General features: G+C 42.3%; 1 protein-coding gene across 10 annotated transcripts in view; it reads right to left on the bottom strand.

The window, feature by feature from the left end:
* LOC137370030 (ATP-binding cassette sub-family C member 9-like) overlaps positions 1-21,971 on the bottom strand; it is a 363,176-nt gene that overhangs the window by 292,305 nt on the left and 48,900 nt on the right. For 3 of the 10 annotated variants that reach the window (XM_068032022.1, XM_068032026.1, XM_068032024.1), the window contains 3 exons: positions 7,799-7,908; positions 4,467-5,199; positions 1,464-1,573 (listed from right to left, as the gene is read on the bottom strand). In XM_068032022.1, coding sequence (XP_067888123.1) covers positions 1,464-1,573; positions 4,467-5,069 — 713 coding nt within the window. In that variant the 5' untranslated portion in view covers positions 5,070-5,199; positions 7,799-7,908. Of the gene's footprint in view, positions 1-1,463; positions 1,574-4,466; positions 5,200-7,798; positions 7,909-11,231; positions 11,350-15,666; positions 15,740-21,971 lie in introns of those variants that run through there. The other 7 variants (XM_068032031.1, XM_068032027.1, XM_068032030.1 and 4 more) reach the window with 5 other exon arrangements.

The following is a 21,971-nucleotide window of genomic DNA, read 5'->3' as shown; positions in this document are numbered from 1 at the left end:
AAAGATCCACCGACAATCAAGGACTCTACAGTGAGCTCGAAGAATCATAACAACAACTCTTCAGATATTGCCTCAAACGTTTCCACTTTAATTTTTCTTCTACTCTTTTCTGTCTCTATTTGCATGTGTATATCGCGTATGCATGCTAGCATGGGGCGCAACGTGTATCCGTAGTCGTTAACCGAATTAGAGTTTAAGGTTAAGTTTAATAAATTTCAATTTTTCTTCTTTAAACCTAAGAAAGCCTGTTTGTGCTGGTTTCTTTGCCTTATAATTGGAAAGTCGTGAACAAGGATTCACCAAAGGGGGAGCTAAAAAAAAACACTGTTTAAAAATAAAACCCTGTTACGGTAAGATCGGGTGAAGGCTGAAAGGGAACCCTAGACCTTTTTCTCACCTGGTCGTAACATTATGGTGCCTGACAGTGAACTGCCAAGCTTTGTTTGAAATTTAAACCAGGCAGCTTGACTCTGATTCCTCAGGGAAATGCCTTGACCAATGAACCAGTGAATGGCTGTCAGTTATTTTGTTTAGATGAAACAGGTGCAATGTGTGTACATGTTCTTTCTGTCTGCAAAGAACAGGGCCCTGTGTATTAATATACATACAAATGCGCCACACTGCGAGTCCTACTGACAATCTTAAATTGTTTGTCAGCATAATTCTTAGCACACTGAGGATTATTTAGCAAATGTTGTCCAATTGCAGAATCACATCTAATGTGGAACACTGTGTTTTGAGTTTTGCAAGCACGGGCTGGTTAGGCACAGCTTGTACCTTGCCCGTTGCGAACAGTGAAAGGGACATATTGTTTGATATGATCCGCCAGTCTTTGGGACAGACAGCCGATATACCTAGCATCACACTGGCATTGAAATCCATATATTACATTACTCATTTGTGTACGACGTCTTTTTGGCTTGATGGTAGCATCCTGTTAGTGGCTAACACCACACGTGTTGCTACTGCATAGTAGCAATGTGAAACAGCTAGCTTCACCTGTTGCTCAAATGTTTGGGATACATTACCCTTCCAGGGTAATCTGAGGTAAACTGGGCACTTTTCAGGGACCCAAATGCCCCATATATATATTAATACACAAGGTCCTGTCAGTCACCATAAACTGGTGCATTCTCCATGGCAATGCCTCTACCAGAGTTCACTTGCCAACCAATCAGCACTCTCTTCTCATACAGTATAAAGTTGTTTTCCCTTATATTGGTATTCTTGCAGATTGTCCTGATGAATGCAAGACCAAAAGCTTTGACAACGTATCTCTATTTTCAGCAATACTCAAGTTCTGTACTACCAAACGACCATTTTGATCTTAGTCATCAAAAAATTCATATTCACACTTCAGTCCAGTTTTGAGTGTTTGGGAGGATTCCAGTGAACTTCAGTCATTAGTAGGCAGCAGACAACAAATCTATTTGGAAAATATAGTGCTTCACATGTTCCCTTACGTGTAGGTAATCTGTGACAAAATATTGACATAAGGTTGATGAAATTTTTTTTCTGGGTCTTGTAGTTCTAAAGGTGGGATATCTCTGGAATACCGTGGACTGTAGTACCCCTAAAATAAATAAATTATGTGTTAGTTCAGCATACAACTTGTCATGTTTGCAAATAATGTCATTTTTCAATAGTATATAAAAAACTTTTCAAATTCTTTGCAATGATGTATTTGGGAAGTTCAAATATTCACAAAGCACAAATGCAGTGACATCACTAATAAAGGCCTGCTACCTGACCCGAACCTGACGGGACCCAACGACATGTGTCAGGTTCGGATCGGGTCATTCTTCCGGATCTGGCTTTCGGGCTCGGGTCCAAGTCAGGCCGGGTCTGGGTCGGACACACACAGTAAGTATTACATTTTGCTGTGCTGGGAAGTTGAATTTAGTAAGTGCCAAAAGTTGAAAAGCCAACCTGAGCTGGGAGTCCAGGACGTCAGGGAGGGGAACACTGAGTCTGCGCAGTGAGCGTCTCTATGACGTTATCACACTCATGCTGCAGCTTCCTGCAGATTCGGAATCGGAAGGTAGGTAAAGTGAACATTCCGGTGGTTGGGTTGGGCTGGGGTCGGGTCGGGCGTGGGTAAAAATGGAGGGACTCGGGCTGGGTTGGGCTCGGGTCCGATGTGGTTCTGTCGGGTTCGGGTCGGATTTGTTTGTCCTGACTTGAACAGGCCTTTATTCACTAATACCAAAATACATTATTTTGACAACATATTGACAAAATTGGTTCTTCTTCCCCCAAAACAAGTTTGTCAGATATTTTCACTCTATTTTCATGTGGAAGTATGTAATATATACTTACATGTGCACACACAAACACATCTACAACATACCTTTAATTTATAAAGCAATTTAACCTACATCCCCCAAAAACTATAAGACAACATAAAACCACCATTGCAATCCCATGTAAAACATTTCTACATTCAAGTCAATTTATAAAGTCCACAAGGAAAATGATATAAAATATCAACAGTCAAGTACTTGCATTCTCAGTTGCAGTTTTCTAAGTAGATCCACATGCTCTAACTTGATTGAACTTTTTGAAGTAGTAACAAGCAGGATTGATGAAGGTAGTGCAGTTTATGTGGTCTACATGGATTATAGCAAGGCTTTTGACAAGGTCCCACAAGGCAAACCGGTTAAAAAAATAAAAGCCCATAGCATCCAGGGAAATGTAGCAAGTTGGATACAAAATTGGCTCAGTGGTAAGAAACAAAGGATAAATGTTGACAGGTGTTTTTGTGACTGGAGGGCCGTTTCCAGTGGCGTTCCGCTAGGTCCCTGCTTTTTGTGGCATATATTAATAATTTGGACATAAATGTAGGGGGCATGATCAAGAAGTTTGCAGACAACACAAAAATTGGCCATGTGGTTGATAGCGAGGAGAATAGCTGTAGACAGCAGGAAGATATCAATGGACTAGTCAGGTGGGCAGAAAAGTGGCAAATGAAATTCAACCTGGAGAAGTGTGAGGTGATGCATTTGGGGAGATCAAACAAGGCAAAGGAATACACGATTAATGGGAGAATACTGAGAGGTGTAGAGGAAGTGAGGAACCTTGAAGTGAATATCCACAGATCCATAAAGTTGGCAGGACAGGTCAATAAGATGGTTAAGAAGGCATATGGAATCCTTTTCTTTATTAGCCGAGGTACAGAACACAAGAGCAGAGAGGTTATGCTGAAACTGTAAAAATCATTAGTTAGGCCATAACTTGACTATTGTGTGCAGTTCTGGTCACTCATTGCAGAAAGGATGTAATTGCACGAGAGAGGGTACAGAGGAGATTTATGAGGATGTTGCCAGGACTGGGAAAATGCAGCAATGAGGAAAGATTGGATAGGCTGGGGTTGTTCTCCTTGGAACAGAGATGGCTGAGGGGAGATTTGATTGAAATGTACAAAATTGTGAGGGGCCTGGATTGAGTGGATGTGAAGGGCCTATTTACCTTTGCAGAGAGGTCAGTGACAAGGGGGCACAGATTTAAAGTGATTGGTAGAAAGATTAGAGGGAAGATGAGGAAATATTTTTTCACCCAAAGGGTGGTAAGGGTCTGGAACTCACTGCCTGAAAGAGTACTAGAGGCAGAAACCCTCAACTCATTTAAAAGGTGTCTGGATATGTACCTCAAGTGCTGTAACCTGCAGAGCTATGGACCAAATGCTGAAAGGTGGGATTATGCTGGCTGGCTCGTTTTTCGGCCAGCACAGACATGATGGGCCAAGTGGCCTCTTCCTGCGCCATAAACTTTCTATGATTCCTATGTTACAGTTAAGAATCCAAGGCCTTTAATACTTTCAAACTTATTTTTCCCCTCTTAAATAGGCCAGGTGATCTAAAACATTAACTCTTATCAACTCAAGTTCAAGCAGCATTTAATTGTAAACTACACAGAAAAAGTACAAGCCGGCTTAAATATAAATGCAGATAGCATTAAGAATCAGTAAAGCTCATGCTGTTGATACATTTCAGGAAAAAAATCCCAAGAGGTTTTCAACAATTTCTATACAGTTGTGAAAATTTGTTTTAAATGCCAAAATAATGAAAAGTCAGCTTTGAAATATTCACCATTACAGTCAAAGAACTTAAATAGCTTATCTTCTCATACTAGTAATTACAGGGGAATGCCCATTATTAACTAATGCTCGATTAGACATGGAATAAAGCTCTGATGCAACAATATGCCTCAGCCCCAACTTCAAAACAGCAACCCTACAACACCAATATAATTTTTTTTATTCCTACCACAGCCATGCTGCAGTCAAAAATTACCAATCTGGTGGCAATTGGTATCAAATTAGGAGCAGTTTTAGGACCATGTCCACTAAGTGCTGGTGTAATGGCCTAAAGCAATTTCACGTAATGACATACTTTTTAAAAATTACAATGTAATTGGATTTTAAAAAGCAATGCAATTTTTGTTTTAAATTGTATTTAAGGACTTACCTTTTTAAAAAATATGCTGAGTTCCAGAATAAGAAAGAATCCATAGATTGAAACCAAGACACAGACAAGAAGAAAAGTCAGATCACTGATGAAGAACTTCTGTGAATCTAGCTGATATACCTTAAATACATTAATGCTGAAGGCAGCAGGCCAGTGGAAGATAAACAGCACCAAAAACGTGGGTGCATTTGCACTTTCAGCTATATCATAGTAAATGATTGAAAGAACACAAGAGGTTAGTTGTATTGCATCTGGTATATAAAGAAATGGTCTGGCAAACTTCGAATACAACTGTGACAAAATGCCATCGCCGAGACAACAGGCAGATATAAAGATGTAGAAGAACGTTAGTATCCATCGAATGCTGTGCCACGGAAAATGGATCCAGCCTTGCAAACCACTGTCATTATGAAATGTCATACTGGAACTATGTCTGCACTTAATCACAATAAGACCAACAAGAGAACAAATCACAAATCCCAGATGTACAAGGAGGTTTACAACTTCAGCGAAACAAAGTTCTTCAATGAAAGACACTTCATGTGGTTTAAGGGTGTCATTTTTGTTGGCAAGGCCACAGAATACAATAAAAGCATCTTCCATCCTGATTACTTCCTTTCAATATTCGTGACTGCAATTCTAGTATTGTAGCTTTTAGAGTCATAGAGTCTTAGAGAGATAAAGCACTGAAACAGGCCCTTCTGCCCACCAAGTCTGTTACTTTTAGTTTAACCTGTGAAAAGAAAAAAAAATGGTTAATCAACTGAATATTTGTACATACTGCGTTTCATTTTCTTTTTAACTGAAATAGCATAAACTTTTTATTTACTGTTAAAGGGAGCTATGGTCTACAGTGAATTCATTGCTTTGTTAATTAAATCACTCATTTTCCTTCTCAGTCATTTTATATCCGAGTGTGGTCTGTGGTTGGACAGCCTTTCCGTGAGTAGAGTATCTTTTTAATACGAAGAACTAAAGTTAAATGAGGTCACTTAAGGCTCACACACTCATTCAACAAAATAATTTTAAACAGGAACTGAGTCAGCTGTAAATTGCATCACCTACCCTGAATTCCTAGCAAGAAGAAAAACTGATACAACATGTGGCCTTTCCAACTACGTGAAACAAAATTTTTTTTATTTGTTCCAGGGATGTGGGCGTCGCTGGCTAGGCCAGCATTTATTGCCCATCCCTAACAGCCCTTGAGAAGGTGGTAGTGAGCTGCCTTCTTGAACAGCTGCAGTCCATGTGGGGTAGATACACCTACAGTGCTGTTAGGATGGGAGTTCCAGGATTTTGCCCCAGCAACAGTGAAAGAATGGCGATATAGATCCAAGTCAGGATGATGTGTGGCTTAGAGGGGAACTTGCAGATGGTGGTGTTCCCACGTAACTACTGCCCTTGCCCTTCTAGGTGGCAGAGGTCGCAAGTTTGGAAGGTACTGTCTAAGGAGCCTTGGTGTGTTGCTTGTCGATGGTACACACTGCTGCCACTATTCATCGATGGTGGAGGGAGTGAATGTTTGTGGATGGGGTGCCAATCAAGTGGGCTGCTTTGTCCTGGATGGTGTCGAGCTTCTTGAGTGTTGCTGGAGTTGCACCCATCCAGCCAAGTGGAGAGTATTCCATCACACTCCTGACTTGTGCCTTGTAGATGGTGGACAGGCTTTGAGGAGTCAGGAGGTGAGTTATTCACTGCAGGAGTCCTAGCCTCTTGTAGCCACGGTGTTTATACGGCTACTACAGTTCAGTTTCTGGGCAATGGCAACCCCAGGATGTTGATAGTGGGGGATTCAGTGATCGTAATGTCATTGAATGTCAATAGAGATGGTCATTGCCTGGCACTTGTGTGGCGGGAATGTTACTTGCTACTTATCAGCCCAAGACTGGATATTGTCCAGGTCTTGTTGCAGTATCTGAGTCGTCGCGAATGGTGCAGAACATTGTGCAATTATCAGCGAACATCCCCACTTCTGACTTTATGATTGAGGGAAGGTCATTGAAGCAATTGAAGATGGTTGGGCCTAGGGCACTACCCTGAGGAACTCCTGCAGTGATGTCCTGGAGCTTAGATGATTGACCTCCAACAACTGCAACCATCTTCCTTTGCGCTAGGTATGACTCCAGCCAGCGGAGAGTTTTCCCCCTGATTCCCATTGACCTCAGTTTTGCTAGGGCCCATTGATGTCAACGGCAGTCACTCTCACCTCACCTCTTGAGCTCAGCTCTTTTGTCCATGTTTGAACCAAGGCTGTAGTGAGGTCTGCAGCTGAGTGGTCCTGGCGGAACCCAAACTGAGCACCAGTGAGCAGCTTATTGCTAAGCAAGTGCCGCTTGATAGCACTGTCAAGGACACCTTCCATCACTTTGCTGATGATTGAGAGTAAACGGATGGGGCGGTAATTGGCCGGGTTGGATTTGTCCTGCTTTTTGTGTACAGGACATACCTGGGCAATTTTCCACACTGCCAAGTAGATGCCAGTGTTGTAGCTGTACTGGAACAGCTTGGCTAGGAGCGCAGCAGGTTCTGCAGCACAGGACTTCAGTACTATTGCTGGAACATTGTCAGGGCCCATAGTCTTTGCAGTATCCAGCGTCTTCAGTCATTTCTTGATATCATGTGGAGTGTATCAAATTGACTGAAGTCTGGCATCAGTGATGCTGGGGACCTCAGCAGAAGGCCTACTACACCATGAAGCAATGAAGACATTAGAATCATTCACAATAATCAACTAGAAAAGAAAAATGATAAATATAATAAAGAGAGTGCCAACAGCATTGGAGTTCTCCACAGATAGAAGCTTAATATTTTATCTTATTAAAAAAAAAAGAAATCAGGGGAAATCTCAAAAAATCTAATTAGAAGCAAAATAACTAACAATAGTTTATCAGCTTAATTTTTTCTTGTAGTTAGAGTCAGCTATATCATGTAACTTATTTAATTTGAATATTTTTCTGATTGAGAAAAATAAGATAGCTCCCACCATGACTGACTTCTTTGGCTTGGGATACAAATTGAAAATGTCCCTTCCTCCGCACCTATTCACTGAATGAGCCAAAATTTCTTATAACTTATCAACAAACCCACAGTCATCCTCCAGTAAGATTGAATTCTGATGAAAGGTCGCAGATCTGAAATGTTAACTCTGTTTCTCTCTTCACAGATGTTGTCCGAGCTGCTGAGTATTTCCAGCACTTTGTTTTTATTTCAGATTTCTAGCATCTGCAGTATTTTGCTTTTACTTTTATATTACTCCAGTAAGATTGCCTCAATTTCATTCCCATCAACGTCCCCAGCTATCAAATCTTGTTGTGTCTCGAGAAAGAACATACCTGCATTTATGTCGTACCCTTTTAATCCTATGCATGGCCCAAAGTGCTCCACAGACAATAGACTAGTTTTGACGTCAGCACACTGCAGCTAATTCATACACAGCAAGATTCTACAAATAGAAAATGAAATAAATGACCAACTTATATATTTTGATGTAGTTGATTAAGGGAGGAATGTTACCAAGGACACCATGAGAATTCTTGGCCCTTCTTTGAATAGTGCCATGGCAACTTTAACATCCACCAGAACAAGCACACATGGCCCAGTTTAATGGGCCAAAATCTGCTGTTAATATAGCTGTGAGACTAATGGCACTCGCTCTTATTATATGCTACTACAACTTTGGGAGAGGGAAGATGCTCAGTAAATCACAGAAATCCAGAAGTTGTTGTCTGAGATGCTCTCTTCCCCCGTTAGCTTCATGAAAATGGCATCGCTTTGTCTACCTCACAACTGAAAAGCATTGAACAGCATGAAGTTTCTGTATTTGCGTGGTTAAGTTTCTTCAACAGCACCTTCCAAACCCTGGACCTCTACCACCTAGAAAAACAAAGGCTGCAGGTGCATGGGAACACCACCACCTTAAATTCCCCTCCAAGTCACACACAGCATCCTAACTTGGAAATATCTCACTGTTTCTTCAATGACACAGAGGCAAAATTATAGAACTTCCTACCTATCAGCACTGTGGGTATATCGACACCAAACATAGTGCAGTGGTTCAAGCAGATGGTTCACCACCACTTTCTCAAGGGCAATTAGAGATGGGCAATAAATGCTGGCATTGCCATCAATGCCCACATCCCATTAATGAATGAATTAAAAAACAAATTAAACTTGCTACAGAAAGTTAGGGCTTGTCCATTCCAGTGTAACTATTCTTTTAAGCAACATGGTAAGTGTTAATTATTGCCAGCCAACTTCCCTAGCACTGAAAATTAACTATTACAAATGTGGAGTCTCATTCCTTCTGTTTTTAATGTTTGGAAACATTAAAAATGCTAAATTTTAATTTCTTTTACTTTTCCTTTTTCTCTCTGTATCTAATTTGGTATTGAATTCACCCACTCTAATTTATACTTTCTTTTCTGTCCTTGTGCTGTTCATTTCAAAATCCTGCAATCTGACTGGTTAAGGAAATACATAGTTGCTTGCCCTGTTCACTCAGATCCCAGATGCCCAGTTTCCCTCACTGTAGTGTCACTCACACTTTCAGCAACTTGCCAAGCAAAAAATTTGAAAATCTAAAAGGGCAAGTCTGACTAATGGCAGAAGTTGTTACATTCATTCCTGCAGCAAATTGTGGCCAAGTACTGTTGCTGAAAACACAGCACTTCATTAATGCAGCGCTCCCTCAGTACTGCACTGAAGTGCCAGCCTAAAGTATACACTCAAGTAAAGGCCTGCTCAGGTCTGGAAAAAAAAAACCCGACGCGAACCCAACAGAATCACATTGGACCTGGACCCGAGCCGGCCCGAGTTCTTTCATTTTTTTCCCATGCCCGATCCAACCATAGTGCACTCACTGTACTTAACACTTTTGGATGGATAGAATAGAAGGAAGCTGAACTGCTGCAGCATGAGCGCGATGATGTCATAGAGACGCTCACTCGCTCACTGCGCAGACTCAAAGTCTGTGGAGTAGTGTGTGTGCCCGACCCGGACCCAGCCCAACCCGAGCCCAAAAGCCAGACCCAGAAGAGCGACCTGACCCAATCTGAACCAGACACCTGTCGTCAGGTCCCGGTCGGGCAGCATGCCTTTACACTCAAGTCCTGGAGTAGACCTAAATACACAACCTTCTTACTCAATGAGAATCCAACCAACTGAGGCAAGTTGATGCTAAGACATACGGAATGATCCCAAACCACTTAGTCCCCCACTGCTTTGTTCAGTGTTGCATTGGTGCTTGGACTATGGTGGCACTAGCAGTAAAATGTAGATAAAGTGAATATGGAGCATCATGGGAAGGTACAATGGGTGTTTTGGCAATAGCAATGAACGGTGGCACAAGGGAAATTGGGCATGCATCACGAGAGGCAGTAGGAGGGTCTAGAGTCTGTAGCGAAAGCATAGTTGTGGCAAACGGCAAACAGGGACAAGCATGATGAAGGCAGCAGTACAGCCGGAAGCAGTCGGGAGTGGAAACAGAAATAGAAGGGTGAGCAACAATGCTTTCACAATAGGGATGTTATTTTAGTTTTACATCACTGTTGAGGGTAAAGCTGGGGCATAGCAGATACGCAGAGGGAGAATACAAGGTTTGATAGAATGTCAGGCTGGAGTTACTGGTAGGCTCTGGGAGTCAATTATCTCTGAAGGGAAGGGCGAGAAAAAAACGTTCCTGATCTGGTAGCTTGGTTTTAATTTGTATCTGTCAGTTTTTACAGAAGAATGTTTACATTTTCTCACTATCAACAATGCTTAGGCAATAAGCAGAATCTTTGTTTCATTTCAAAATCCAACTTGCTTGGATTTTGCATACGTATTTCTCTCTCACATTTTATCTAGCTTCTTCTCTCTATCATACAGGTATCAAAAATTAGAATATTCATATTTCTTACAAACAAAACCCAAGTGATAATCAGAGGCTTTACGAGCCTTTAAAATGCAACTTGTCTATTTTTTAAAAAGAGGAACTCAGTATACTGTACTTACCCCAGATATGTTTAATCCTACAAATTTCCTTCAGGACACATTATCTCTGTATATTTGTAGGTCCGGTAAAGAGAAAATTAATCTTATTCAGGTTGCACCAGCAATATAGTAATCTAAATTCCTTACTATGATTGGTCAAAATACTCACAGTAATCATGTACAGTCAACTGCTATGCTCAACGTTTTTGCTCTGTAATGATCTTTAATTCTCATTGCATTGTTCTTTCACTGTATGACTCAGTGCTCAGTGTTCATGTCTAGCATTTATCTGTAGTTAATCAAGATAAAAAAAAATTCTGACTAACCACAATGGCTTTAGTTAGAATTGAAAAGGTGCAGAATTTGAAACTTTATATGATGCACCATTTCATGCAGGCAATTGAAAAGAGAGTACTCATTGCTCCTGGGTTAGGGAGTGCAGGCAAGAGAACTATAATTAAAATAGGCTAGGGTTGCAATGATAGTAGCTAGGACGACTAGTTTTTTGTATCTGGGAAGAACTGTGGAGTCACACAAGTACAACAGAGCAAAAGGCAGCAAAAGTGGGAAGCAAAATTACAAGCAACAGCACAGTACCATGATACAATGCATGGAGTGGTAGACAAACAGCTAAAACACGGGAATGTAATGGCTGTGGGCAATTAGATAGAAAGGGGAATGGACTGTCGATATGGTGACTGTAAGTGTAACCTTCTTGGTACCAGATTAAGAGAAATAATGGAGCCAGTGCAGGAGCTCTTTTATTTAAAAAAAAGGAAGAAAGTCACTGAAAACCTTTAGTTCATGTTGGAACCTTCTTCTTCTTGGCAATTCTTTGCGGATGAAGATTTTGGGAAGGTTGTACTCATTGGATGTCGGAACCAATGACAGAGGAAAGAGCAGAATTCAGGTTCTGCAAAAACAATTTTGAGAATTTAGGAGGTAAATTAAGATGGAACATCAAAGAGTAACGGTTTTAAAATATTTGTTCTCTCAGGGGGTGAGCAACAGCAAGGCACCATTTATTCATCATCCCCAGTTAGACTGACAACTGAATAGATGAACAGACAACTGCATATGTAAACGTAGATTGGGTAGTGTTCATATTTATTAATAAATAAACCTAATTTGAGTTGGTTACCAGGGATACCTGGCCTTTTCCCCCCACAGTATTGCTCATCAGCTGCTGAGAAATTTATGAATGATTAAATTCATAGGGTAACACATACAAGAGTGGTTTCAGACATAGAACGTATACAACAGCCAATGACTGGAACAAAGGAAATATTAAATTTTATCTGGTAATAAAATACAAGGAGTAGGTACTGTTATGTAGATTAGACTTCACAACATTTTTTACAAAAGGAAATACAGGGTTATGAGTCAGTAACAGAGTAGAAGGGCCCAAGTGATCTTGTGAACTAGATGTGCAAACTTTCAACGACTCATCATACAGATACTCTGATATAACTTGTGGGACTGGATTGGCTGTTAACTCTATAGAAGATGAGTTATCAGGCAATAGCCAAAGGTTATAAAAAGGAATGCTTATCAAGTAGCATTTTGGTTCTCATTTGGTCAGGACTATCATACAATAACATTGGGATCTTTTTTAGGCACTCAATGTTAGCATGAAGAATAGCACATCCAAATAAAGAATGAATTCCCTCTACTTTAACAACCCCAGGAAAGCAACTTTCTGCATCAATTCTCACTGAAGAAAGAATGATTAAAGTAAGAAATGTATGTGCAACATGCATTTCTTCTGAAATTCCAATTAGGTGCAATATTGGGGCAGAATTGAGGAAGATTTATTCTAAATATTTATGCTTCACCTGAATTAATTAGTAGAGATATTGACTTACAGGATAAGAACCTCAGCTGCCTTATTTTTGGATATTTTTATGAAACGTATACCATATAATATTTAAAAACCTCATTGATAGATTATCTGCATCCGCAGACCATGCTACAGCAGGGAAGCAATTGGCCATCTATGTGAGATACTCCATGAAGACCTAAAGCCATGGCCACCTTTGCAGGGCCTTGTCAGTAGCAATAAAAGGTGACAACAGTCCTCAATTTCTATGACACTGGTTTCCTCCAATCAGGCACTAGAAACCACTGTAACATCAGCTGTGAGGTTCAGCATTCCACAGATGACAGATAATATCTTCTGCAGGGCATCGGACTTCATTAAACATAACATGTTCACTGTGCAGCAAAAAAGATTAATTAAACTGTCACTGGATTCCTGGCTTCCCCAAGGTTCAAGCGGCTATCAATGGGACCCATGTATCACTGAAGGCTCCACTTGAAGAACCTAACACTAACCAATAGGAAGGGTTATCACTCACTAAATGTTTGCAATGACCAATTGAGGATTCTGCATGGAAATGCAGAGCATCGAGAAAGCGATCACAACATCTTTGTCCTTCACTTCAACATCCATGGCTCATTCAGCAGGGAAGATCAAGGACAAAGGGTACAAGGCCTACCCACTGAAGCGTGGCTGACTATGCCATTCTGCAGCACCAACATCATAGGCATAACTATGCATAAGCAGTGAGCCTGCAGTGTCCGACAGACAGTAAGTCTCTGATAAAGTAGCAAAGATTATAGTGGTCCTCTGCACATTTAATTCTGCCCTTCAAGAAAGGCTCGCCCAAGACTTGCATGAGAGCTGCCCATGTAATTGAATAATCCTGATCCGATGCCCCTTGGCCCATGGGTGGCAGCCTCCCAGAGGAAAGCATGGCAGCAGTGGCCAGAGATCAACTCGTAACTCAGCTGTTTGATTACCCCCATCCCAACTCAGCACTTCATCCTACTCCCCCAAAGTTCCAGCAGTGAAATAGAGGCGCATATGGAGTGATAGTTCTGTGGATTGATCCCTGTGGTGACACAAACATAAAGGACAAGCAAAATGTAAGCAAACAATTGAGCTTTTATTAAGTACAACATTGCAATAACAAACAGCCTTGAAAGAAGTTTTTCTATAAACTGTAATTAACCTTTTGGAGTTGATTTGGTTGATTTCAGGAGCTGCAACTCACTTACCTCCCTGTACCACAGCCAAAATTGCCTATGGTGTCTGTTCCCAGCTATTTGTAATGCCATGTGGTTGGTCTGCAAGGTATGCCATTGGCTACACTGTCGATGAGGTCCCTGATGGGCAACTGACCTCGCCACACCTTATATGGATCAACATTTCAACAAATACAAAAATCAGTATAAAGGGGGAGCTGAAAACAGCATGCGCCAAATATGCCATTCCAACAATTTCAGGTCCAATGAGACCATAGCCAGCACAAGCCATTAGATTCAAGAAAGGTGAAAAGTTGAAAAGCACAAAATAGTAGGAAGAGGAATTGAATGGCAAAGTCCTGAGGAGGTCAAATCACAAAGACTAGGAGTATATTTGCTGGATCAGCCACCTTTGTGGCCTTTATCACTAATTAATACTAAATTACAAGGAGGTGTGTGCTGCTGATCCACACCAATACTTAACTGCATTGAGATAACTCTGTTCGATCAGCAGAACAAAACTTGCAGCCAATTTTGCAAACCCAGCTATGAGACGTAAAAGCATAGTATGCTGGCCCAGTGTTCTCAACTTTTTTGCTTCTGAGGCCCCTCCCGTGTTATAAAGATTCAACAGACACCCAGTAACAAAATTCAAGCATTTTACTGCAAAAAAATAAATAATACAAATAAACAGAATCATAGAGAGGTTACAGCACAGAAAAAGGCCATTCGGCTCACCATGTATGTGCCGGTTATCAGCAAGAGCAACTCAGTTAGTCCCACTCCCCCGCCTATTCCCCGTAGCCCGAAAATCTTTTCTCTTCAGATAATTATCCAATTCCCTTTGGAAAGCCACAATTGAATCTGCCTGCACCACATTAAAGATCCTAACCACTCGCTGCGTTAAAAATGTTTGACTCATGTCGCTACTGGTTCGTTTACCAATCACCTTAAATCTGTGTCCTCTGGTTCTTGATCCTTTCACCAATGGGAACAGTTTCTCCCTATCTGCTCTGTCCAGATCCCTCATGATTTTGAATACCTCTATCAAATCACCTCTCAACCTTCTCTATGCAGAACAGTCCCAACTTTGCCAATCTATCCATGTAACTGTATTCTCCCATCCCCGGACCATGCTCATGAATCTTTTCTGCACCCTCTCCAATGCCTTCACATCTTTCCTAAAGTGTGATGCCCAGAATTGGACACAATACTCCAGTTGAAGCAAAAATCGTGTTTTATAAAGCTTCACCATAACTTCCTTGCTTTGACACCCATGCTTCTATTTATAAAGCTCATGATCATGTATGCCTTATTAACCACTTTCTGAACCTGCCCTGCCATCTTCAATGATTTGTGCATATATACCCTCAGATCTCTCTGTTCCTGCATCCCCTTTAGAATTGTATCCTTTATTTTATATTACCTTTCCTCGTTCTTCCTATCAAAATGAATCACGTCACACTTCTCTGCGTTAAATTTCAACTGCCACATGTCTGCCCATTCCACCAGCCTGTCTAGGTCCTCTTGAAGTCTATCACTATCCTCCTCATAGTTCACAATGCATCCAAGTTTTATGTCATCTGCAGAGTTTGAAATTGTGTCCTGCACACTCATGTCTAGGTCATTAATATAGATCAAGAAAAGCAGTGGTCCTAATTCCCTGTGGAACCCCACAATATACCTTCCTCCAGTCTGAAAAACAACTGCTCACCATGACTCTATGTTTCCTGACAACTAACCCACTTTGTATCCATGCTGCCACTGTCCCCTTTAATGCACAGGCTTCAACTTTGCTGTCAAGCCTGTTGTTATGTGTCACTTCTTCAAACGCCTTTTGAAGTCCACGTACACTATATCAACTGCATTATCCGCATCATAAAAACTCAATCAAGTTAGTTAAACACGATTTGCCCTTAAAAAATCTGTGCTAGCTTTCCTTAATTAATCCACATTTGTCCAAGTGACTGTTAATTTTGTTCCGGTTTATAGTTTCTAAAAGCTTTCCCACCACTGAGATTAAACGGACTGGCTTGCTGTTGCTGGCTTATCCTTACACCCTTCTTTTTTGACCAAGGAAGTAACACTTGCAATAGTGCAATCCTTTGGCACCATCCTTGTATCTAAGGAGGATTGGAAGATTATGATCGCTGCCTTCGCATTTTATATTCACATTAATATATATTATTTTTGTTTTACTTACTTAATGTGAAACTTGTTGCTAGTGCTGAGCAATAACTCTGTCTAGACATGGGAATATCTTCGACAAAAATTTGGAAAAAGTAGGAAATGATTAAATCAATAAATACATGCAGTGATAAAGTCTAAAAGGGGAAAAGGTTAACCAAAAAACAGAGAAATTATTAATCAAAAAGTCAATAAATGCATGCAGTGACCAAGTCTAAAAGGAGAAAAAGTTAACCAAAAAGCAGGGAAATGATTAATCAAAATGTCGAAATTAATATTCAGAGACAAAGACTGTAAGGGGAAATGGTTAAACGAAAAGCAAGTTAACCAAGAACTGCAAAAATTAGTAAATGGTGGGAAGCCATTAAGTGAAAGTGGAAAAATATCCGCAGAGACCAAGTCCAAAATTGGAAATGGTTACCCAAAAAGTGGGGAAAGGATAAACTAAAACATGCAGGAATTGGTAGAAGGGGGAATGGTTAATCAAAAACTGAAAATAATTTTCAGAGACTATGGACTGAATTTTAAACTTTTGGACCACTTGCAGTGGGCCAGCAGCATGTCACGAACATGGAAGTTTCAGCAGCTCATTTTAACACATTTTCAGCTGATTTCCAATTTCCTTACTAATTAGAATCTGTTTATTTCAGTTCCACTATTTAAAAGGGACCTCAAGAGGGTCAGAATGGAAGCATTATAAAAGTGTCCTGACAGAGCCAGGAACTTCACTGATGGAGACGCAACATGCAAAGGTAGCACCAACACTACTCCGATGAACCCCTGGACATTGTAAGGGCCTGTAGGGAAATTCTGTTCACCATGGACAGGAGGAAGAAGGCAGCCTCAAAACATGCAAGTGTGCTGGAAGTGGCAGAGGACAGTGCCACAATAGGTTCGAAGACCTGATCAGGGCTGGAAAAGTGAGTGGCATGGCACATTCAAATCCCCTCACTCTGCCTTCCCCAGCTTTCTCCTCATGTCACTCCTTAGACCAACAAACCTTGCTGGTGCACGCATATCTCTCTGTTGAGACACCACTTCACATCCCCATCTGACCAGCCACCACAGGCATTCAACCTCATCTTATTGCAATGTCACGTTCATCCCTCACAGTGACCCTCCACAAATGTTGTCCTTCCATCTTCTCAAAAAATTCCACTTCTCACACTCATAGGTCTTTTCTTTCACTGCTTGCAGGAGAAGAGGTTAGAATATCAGGGACAGGCAGAGAACTGGAGATGGCCCTGCAGTCATAGCCACCTTGACAGCTGCGGAGGAGATATTGCTGGAGATAAGCTGGGTCTTTGCATGCCTGGCCAGTGGCGATGGAGAGTGGGGAGCCTCCCAGCTACATGGAGACAGCATTAAATATAACACAGCCACTTGGCATACAACACTCACTCATGTGGACTTGATGTCAGCAGGCATTGAAGTATGATGATCTGCACATTGATGACTTAGAACCATCTCACCCTTGTCAGGTCAAATTCATGCCTTTCATCTCTCACGGGTTCCACAAACATCCCTGAGCAGCTGTTGCTGGAGGAGAATAAAGACTCCTCAGAGGAGATCACTCACTCTGAGGATGCACTATCACAGGACTCATGCACACCGTGCACCAGCTCAGATACGTATGGGTTGGTGGGGCTGCCAAGACAGGTAGCTGGGTTGTCAAGTGGTAAAGCACACATCACAAGCACGCAGGAGCAGGTGTTAGAGATAGTAACAGCAGTGGAGAATCCAAGTCGGAGAGCGCAGCACTCTCCAAGCTCTGTTCAGCTGGATGCAGATGCTGCGCCTTGGGGGTCAAAGAGAATGAATCTGGACCAGCAGTAGCAAAGAAGTGTAAGGTTCTGTCAACCTTTCTAGAGGCACTGCGATTAGAGAGAGATTGGAGGAGTGCAGCTCTAACATGAGTGCCAAGATGTCTCAGGCCTTCACGCTGATGTCTACATCCATGGAAAGAGTGGCCAACTGCATGGAGCATCAGCTACGTCAGGCAACAGAGCGCATGCTGACCCTCACCAATGGCCTGCACGCTCAGACTGCCACCTGACGGAGGACGGAGGGAAACCTCGGCTTGGACGTTCAGCACCTCACTGAAGTGCAGTAAAGCGCACTCAAGCTCTTGGCTAACAGGGAAGCGTGTGTGGGCCATGACAGTGATGATGCAGAAAGGGCACATGGAAGTGGGGACTCTGTTCAAAGCGCTTCCACTCCTGACCACTTGCCTGCCACCCCCCACCAACTCCCTCCCTCACCATCAGAGTCTCACATGCTGCCTCCTGTCTCTATGGCTGAGTCTGTCTCTGCACAGGTGCAGATGGGGCAGTCTTTGGAAGGGCTGTCACAGGCTCCAAATCACAAAGCATGTCAACCAAGAGCATCTGAGCCGTCATAGCGGGGAAACGAGCAGCCTGCTTCTAGCTCTGCTGAAGCTACAAGGATTGCACCTCGTACGTATTATAGGAACAGGAAGAAAAAGGAATTTATAGCTACACAAAGGTATTCACTTGGGTGTTTAACACTGTGTTACATTGTCACATTTCTGTTTATGTTCATCAACCATAAACTTTATTTCAAAGCTCCATTGACCCGCCCTCCCCATTTTTGCTTGCCACCTGCCAAAAAGCCATCTGCCTTGTAAAAAAAACGGTATGACAAGAATAATGAATTGTTGCAAATAAAATCAGAAAGTTCTGGACATACTCAGCAGGTCAGGCAGCATCTGTGGAGAGAGAAGCAAAGTTAAGGTTTTAAGTCTGTACCTTTCATCAGAACGGGTATTGTGAACACATAGCAAGAGGTCAGATTAGGAGAAGGCATGGGGTCAGAGGGAAGTGAAGGGGAAGAAGGATCTTGAGGGGTGTTGGTACCTATGAGCTGCTGGAGCTTGCGTTCCCTAATGCCTGAAAGAAAGAGAAAAGGTTTTTTCTTAACGCATCAGATAAGACGAAGGATGAAATGAAACTGCGGAGCAGAACAGCTTTGAGATAAGATGAGGCAGTGCTTCTGGAGAGAGAGGTCAAGTGTGTACATGTGGCGGTGCACGGCACTGAGAGTGGATCTTAGGAGGCAGCAAGAGCAGCAGTCCAAGGAACGTTGTATTTTTCGGAAACACCTGTACTCCTGAGTGGATTCAAATCACGAAGGATGGAACTTTAGCTGGAGTTCATGTGAAATAAGTCGGAGCCGGAGACAATCACTGAAAAAGGAGATGTGGCTGTGAAAACAAGTTTTGGTAGACACCTTATCAAACACCAGGAGGGAAACAGAAAGCAATGAACGTCTCATGAAAGATCACAGACCTGAAACGTTAACTCTGCTTCTCTCTCCACAGATGCTGCCTGACCTGAGTATTTCCAGCACTTTGTTTTTATTTCAGATTTCCAGCATCTGCAATATTTTGCTTTTATTTTAATGAACTGTTGCATCTATGTCTGTTTTGCGCTGGGGGCTTGGGGGCAGGGTGGGTTAAGAATTGGGGTGCCCGATGCCTCAGATTAGCTAAGCATTCCTGAATCACTCCATCCCGGGGATCCCGAGCAGCTAAGTTAGCAGCTGCAGGTGTCCTTGCCACATCAGACTCCTCCTTCGAACAGGAGGTCCAGTCCTCAGTGCTGTGCAAGCCACAGCAGACCAGTACCATTCTGGTAACCCTTGTTGGTGCATACCGAAGGCTGCTCCCCAGATCTGTCCAGGCACTTGAATGGGATCTTCAGCTTCTCAATCGCTTGCTCAATTACAACTCTTGCATTCCTGTGCTTCCATTGTAACTTTCTTGGGCATCAAAGATAGGGCTCCTCACAAGTGTCAACAGCCACGTCCTGAGAGGGCAGCATTTGCCACCAAGGAGCCATCTGCTGACTCTGCTGCGAGGTGTGACTATCAGTTAAACCTCGGTGGTGGGAAAGCTTTTATAAATGATAATTTGGGACAAAATTGACAGTCACTTGGACAAATGAGGATTAATTAAGGAAAGCCAGAATGGATTTGTTAAGGGCAAATTGTGTTTAACTAACTTGCTTGAGCTTTTTGATCAGGTAACAGATGAGGACCATGTGGTCGATGTGGTGTACATGGCCTTCCGAAAGGCATTTGATAAAGTGCCACATTACAGGCTCATCAGCAAAGTTAGAGCCCACAGAATAAAAGGGACAGTAGCAGCATTGATATGAAATTGGCTAAGTGACAGGAAACAGAGAGTAGTTGTGAACGGCTGTTTTTTGGACTGGAGAAAGGTATATAGTGGAGTTCCCAAGGGGGTCAGTGTTAGGACCACTGCTTTTCTTGATCTATATTAATGACCTAAACTTTGGTGTACAGGGCATAATTTCAAACTTTGCAGATGACACAAAACTTGGAAGGTTGAACCATTGAACTGTTCTGATGAAAGGTCACTGGCCTGAAACGTTAACTCTGCTTCTCTCCCCACAGATGCTGCCAGACCTGCTGAGTATTTCCAGCACTTTCTGTTTTTATTACAAAACTTGGAAGTATTGTGAACTGTGAGGATAAACTTCAAGAGGACATAGACAGGCTGTTGGAATGGCTGGACATGGCAGATGAAATTTAATGCAGAGAAGTGAGAAGTAATTCATTTCGATATGAAGAAGAACGAGGAGAGGTAATATAAATTAAAGGGTACAATTCTAAAGGGGGTGCAGGAGCAGAGTAACCTGAGCATATATGTGCACAAATCATTGAAGGTGGCAGGGCAGGTTCAAAAAGTAGTTCATAAAGCATATGTGATCCTGAACTTTATAAATAGGGGCATAGAGTACAAGAACAAGGAAGTTATGATAAACCTGCATAAAACACTGTTCAGCCTCAAATAGAGTTTTGTGTCCAATTCTGGGCAGGATGTGAAGGCATTAGAGAGAGTGCAGAAAAGATTTACGAGAATGGTTCCAGAGATGAGGAACTTCAGTTACGTGGATAGGTTGGAGAAGCTGGGGCTGTTCTCCTTGCAGAAAAGATGATTAAGAGGAGATTTTATAGAAGTGTTCAAAATCATGAGGGGGCGAGACAGAGCAGAAAGGGAGAAACTGCTCCCATTGGTGGAATGGTCCAGAATCAAAGGACACCAATTTAAGGTGATTGGCAAAAGAAGCAATGATGACATGAGGAAAAACTTTTTATGCAGCGAGTGGTTAGGATCTCGAATGTACTGCCTGAGAGTGTGGTGGAGGCAGATTCAATCATGGCCTTCAAAAGAGAACAAGATAATTATCTGCAGAGAAAATGGGGAAAAGGCAGGGGAGTGGGACTCGGTGAGTTGCTCTTGGAGAGCTGGCACAGACACAATGAGCCAAATGGCCTCCTCCTGTGCTGAAACTGTTCTATGATTCTATCTCCGGGAGACTTGACTAGCACAGGGTAAAGCCATCACGGCAGCTCCACAGGCATTTTGCGCAGATATGCATGACACTCCTTCTGTGGTTGCACACCAGCTGAACACTGATGGCAGTGGAATCCCTTTCAGTTGATGAATACTCCTGAATAATCTGAGGACACTTAATTGCTACAGGTGTGCAATCTATGACTCCCTGGACCCATGGGAATCTAAGTAGAGCAGCAAATCTCAGGGCGCTCTCATGCTGACTGGCTTCAATGGTGAAGTACATGCAAGTGCTGGCACTGGCACACATGACTTCTGTTACCTGTGAGATACACCAGTGGGCAGCACTTTGTGAGATGTGCAAATGTCACCAGCAGAACCCTGGAAGAAGTGGGAGGTGAAGAAACTAAGGGCTGTGTTAACATAGACCACCACGGGCAAGGAGTGCCTACCTGGTCCACTTGAAAAGAGGTCTTTTTCCAGGAGGCTGCAAATGACTCGACGGGAAAGTCTGAGCCTCCTGCGGCACTGATGCTCAGTCATGTCCATGAAGGTAATCCTCTGCCTGTATACATCGTGTTGTGGATTTTGGCCTCCTGTGAGCTGGAGCTCTGTGCTCACCCCCTCTGTCCTGTGGAGTGGCAGGTGGTTGACGAGAAAGCTGTGCAAATGCTGTTCCCGTTTTTCCTTTTGTTCCTCATTAAAGGTCCAAGGTAGAGCTGCTGTGAAGACTGACAGTTGGGAAGTGCAAATCAAAGGCAAAAAACTTGAAGATAGCAAAATTGGCCTCCTAAGTATTGAAAATCACCTCTAAAATAGTGAAAGCACACTCTCAGAACAAGTTCTGCGAGCAAATTTTTTTCACTTAGGCTGTCATCTTAATATTTAAAGCTTTTCTTGCTTGTCAATTGCTCATCCCCATCAATTCCCGATGTCCTCTCGCTTTGTTCTACCTGGCGAGTTCCAGGAAGCCCAGGAAA

This window comes from Heterodontus francisci, chromosome 5 (assembly GCF_036365525.1).
Source record: "Heterodontus francisci isolate sHetFra1 chromosome 5, sHetFra1.hap1, whole genome shotgun sequence".
Taxonomy (NCBI): Eukaryota; Metazoa; Chordata; class Chondrichthyes; order Heterodontiformes; family Heterodontidae; genus Heterodontus; species Heterodontus francisci.
Note: the sequence above shows the minus strand (reverse complement) of the source record. Positions and strands in the feature narration are given on the sequence as shown.